A 3068-nucleotide genomic window follows, 5' to 3' on the forward strand; every position below is an offset into this window, starting at 1 on the left:
CTCCCAACCACTGCAGCCTCAACCTGCTGGGCTCCAGCGATCCTTCCGCCTCAGCCTTCCAAGTAGCTGGAATTACAGGTGTGCACTATCACGCCCGGCTAATTTTTGATTTATTGTAGAGATGAGGTCTTGCCAAGTTGCTTGGGCGGGTCTCGAACCTGCGGACTCAGGCAGTCCACTCACCTCGGCCTCCCATAGCACTGAGATTACAAGCTGAGCCACCGAGCCCAGCCATATTTTTATACTCTTAAAATATTGAATATTGTCTGGGTGTGGTGGCTTACACTGTAGTCCCAGCACTTTGGGAGGCAGGAGCGAGAGGATTGCCTGAGCCCGGGAGTTCAAGACCAGTCCGGACAACTTGGCGAGACCTCGTCTTTACAACAAATCAAAAAATTAGCCCAGCATGGTGACACACGCCTGTAGTTCCAGCTACTTGGAAGGATCGCCTGAGCCCAGCAGTTCAAGGCTGTGGTGGCCATGAATATGCCACTGCACTCCAGCCTGGGCGAGAGTGAGATCCCAACTCAAAAAAAAGTGTGTGTGTGTGTGTGTATGTATGTATATAAAATACTGAATTAAAAGCAGTTTTAAAAAGACAGAGTCTGTGAGGTCTGCTCCTGTCCAGGGCTGAATCTCAGCCAATGGACGGATGATACCAGTCCAGACCTAAAAGCCTTCCCGGTGCTCGGTCGCCGGCTCCGTCCCTGGGACTGCCCCACAGGTGCCCGGGCCATGCCGGCATGAGGGTCCCGCTCCGTCCAGACGGAGACTGCTGGCTGGGCTGCTGCCCTCCTGGCACCTGGCCGTCAGCCGCCCAGCCTGACCCACGCCTGGCGTTCTCGGCGCCCCCTTCTCCCCTGTCTCCCCCCTTCTTCTCCATCGCCCTCCTCTCCCTCTCCGCCTCGGCTTCTCTGCAGGGACCTCGCCGCCTTCGACAAGTCCCGCGAGCAGTCCGTCCGCGCCTTCCTGGAGCACCGCGCCCGCATGCACCCCGTGACGGCGATGCTGGTGGGGAAGGACCTCCAGGTGGGCTGAAGGCCTGCACTGGCTCTGGCTTCTGCCGCGGCTGGCCTCACGAGCATCTCTTTCCAGAACCGTGAACTCGGCCTGCCTGTGACAAAGCATGCCTTTTCGTCTTGGCTTTTTGTCGCTTTTGGTTTGGGCTTTCTATCACTTGGGCGGTGATTTTGCTAAAATAAAGCTGCCTCTTTCAGTAGTGGCGTGTTCTTTTTAAAGGCCAAGTTTGGCGTTTTGGTTGACACAATTTAAAAATTTTAAGTAGCTCTGTATTCATGATCTCCCCGTGTGATCGTGAACGACGTCACCCAGCTCCGCTGGCCAGCACCCCGCGGGGCCTGGCCCTCCCCCCTCACTCCCGGGCCCTGCGGTCCCCGTGCTCGGCTGGCCGCCCTGAACGCTGGGACCTCCCGCCTGACAGCCTGTCCAGAACAGCACCACAGCTGCCCCAGGTGACGGCGACAGCTGCCCCTGTACAGGGGCTGGGAGGCACAGCTGTGTCGCTTAGGGCTCCTGGACTGCGGTGACCCGCCACGAGGATGTCGGGGAGCAGAAGAGGAAGGAGATTTAAGGCTGCCGGTGTGGGGCTGTCGGGCCCGGGGCCAGGCTGGGCGACAGACCCGGGGCCTGCAGGGCCGCCCGTGCTCCTGCCCTGCCCCACTCCACAGAGCATGCCTGACCATCTGCGTGACTGGCACCCACTTCTGCCACCCGGGGGCACACCTTGGCTCCAGTTTCCCAGGGTGAGGCTCTGACCCCGGTGGACCCACCCCGGCCAAGTCCACTCCAGCCAGAGGAAGGGTCTCACCTCACGACCCCCAAAGTGCTGACCCTGTCACTGGGGTCCCACTCTGGGAGCGAACATTGGAAGCTGCAGCTGGGCTCAAGGACGAAGCCCTCGTCCCTGGAGGCCTGAGACCACCCTGCTCCCTCCCTGGCGGTTCTGGCCTCTCGGACGCTTGTCCCCTTGCCAGGAAGGCCAGTGGAGGGCATTGCGCTCCGACCCTGGAGTGTGACCTGTTCCCAGTGATCAGACTTAAGCAAGTCGCGACCAACCGATGCCTCCCAAGACCGCCACCACCCCATGGCATTATGGACACATGTGAGCCCTGGCCCTCCAGTTATCCTCGGGGATTCTGCCGGTGACTTGGTGCTCTAGGGTGCGGGGCGGCCGCCATGCGGGAGGCAGAGGGTGCCAGAGACAGGCTCCCCCGTCAGGTCACCCCCTCGGCCCCACCGAAGGCCCATGCCCAGGGTCTGTGCCGGGCTGGGCACACGTCACCACTGGGTACACCCACAAGCATCACTCCACGCGATGCCAGGGGAGAGGCAGGCTAAGGCAGCTGGCAGGGGCCCCACCCCCCCGGGCCCAGGGTGTGATTCCTGGGAGAACAGGCCCGAGTGGAGACGAGGTGAGAGGCGTCCCAGGCAGAGGATTTCAGCGTGTCCAGGGTGGAGGACACTGGAGTCTCTGCCCCAGTGCCCGGGCACCCGTGCTTCTGGGAGCCCTGCCATCCGGAGCTCCCTCCGCTGGGTCTGTCCACTGGTGGGGGTGTCAGCGTCCTGCGGCGTGGGGGCCGTGGGGCCTCGTCTGCACCCTGACGTCCGCCACGGTCAGCAGTGGAGGCAAGACCACCTCCAACTCAATCCACGCCCACGTCCAGCACACCGCGACACGCCACGGTGTCAGGGAACGTCTTGACTGAGCGGGTGGGTGGAGGGTCGGAAGCCTAGAGGGGCTCCCAGCTGGCCTCAGTTTCTCAGGGGTGTAGAGGTTGGGTCCTGCCCCGAGGACTGGAGGGGTGGGTGCTGAGGAGGTCCTTGAGGAGTGGAAGGTTCTGGAAACACACTGGGTGCACAAAGGCGACGCCACAAGTCTCCGTGGTCCCGGGAGCCTGTGGCTGTCTCCTGGTGGGGGACGGGTGGCAGCTTCTCCAGATGACCTGGGGACGGATCAGGGTCTCAGAGGAGTTTCAAAGTATTTACGAGGCCAGACGCACGGCTCACACCTGCAATTCCAGCACTTTGGGAGCCCAAGCCTGGAGGGT

At 62.0% G+C, this 3068-nt stretch overlaps 1 protein-coding gene across 2 annotated transcripts in view; it reads left to right on the forward strand.

Moving 5' to 3' along the window:
* LTA4H (leukotriene A4 hydrolase) overlaps positions 1-1219 on the forward strand; it is a 25168-nt gene extending 23949 nt beyond the window's left edge. For both annotated transcript variants that reach the window (XM_008050569.1, XM_021708849.1), the window contains exon 19: positions 921-1219. In XM_008050569.1, the coding sequence (XP_008048760.1) occupies positions 921-1038 (118 nt within the window). In that variant the 3' untranslated portion in view covers positions 1039-1219. The remainder of the gene's footprint in view (positions 1-920) is intronic.
* Positions 1220-3068: the final 1849 nt, after the last annotated feature.

The sequence above is a fragment of the Carlito syrichta genome, unplaced genomic scaffold (genome assembly GCF_000164805.1).
Source record: "Carlito syrichta isolate Samal-C Ts95f unplaced genomic scaffold, Tarsius_syrichta-2.0.1 Scaffold151675, whole genome shotgun sequence".
Lineage (NCBI taxonomy): Eukaryota > Metazoa > Chordata > Mammalia > Primates > Tarsiidae > Carlito > Carlito syrichta.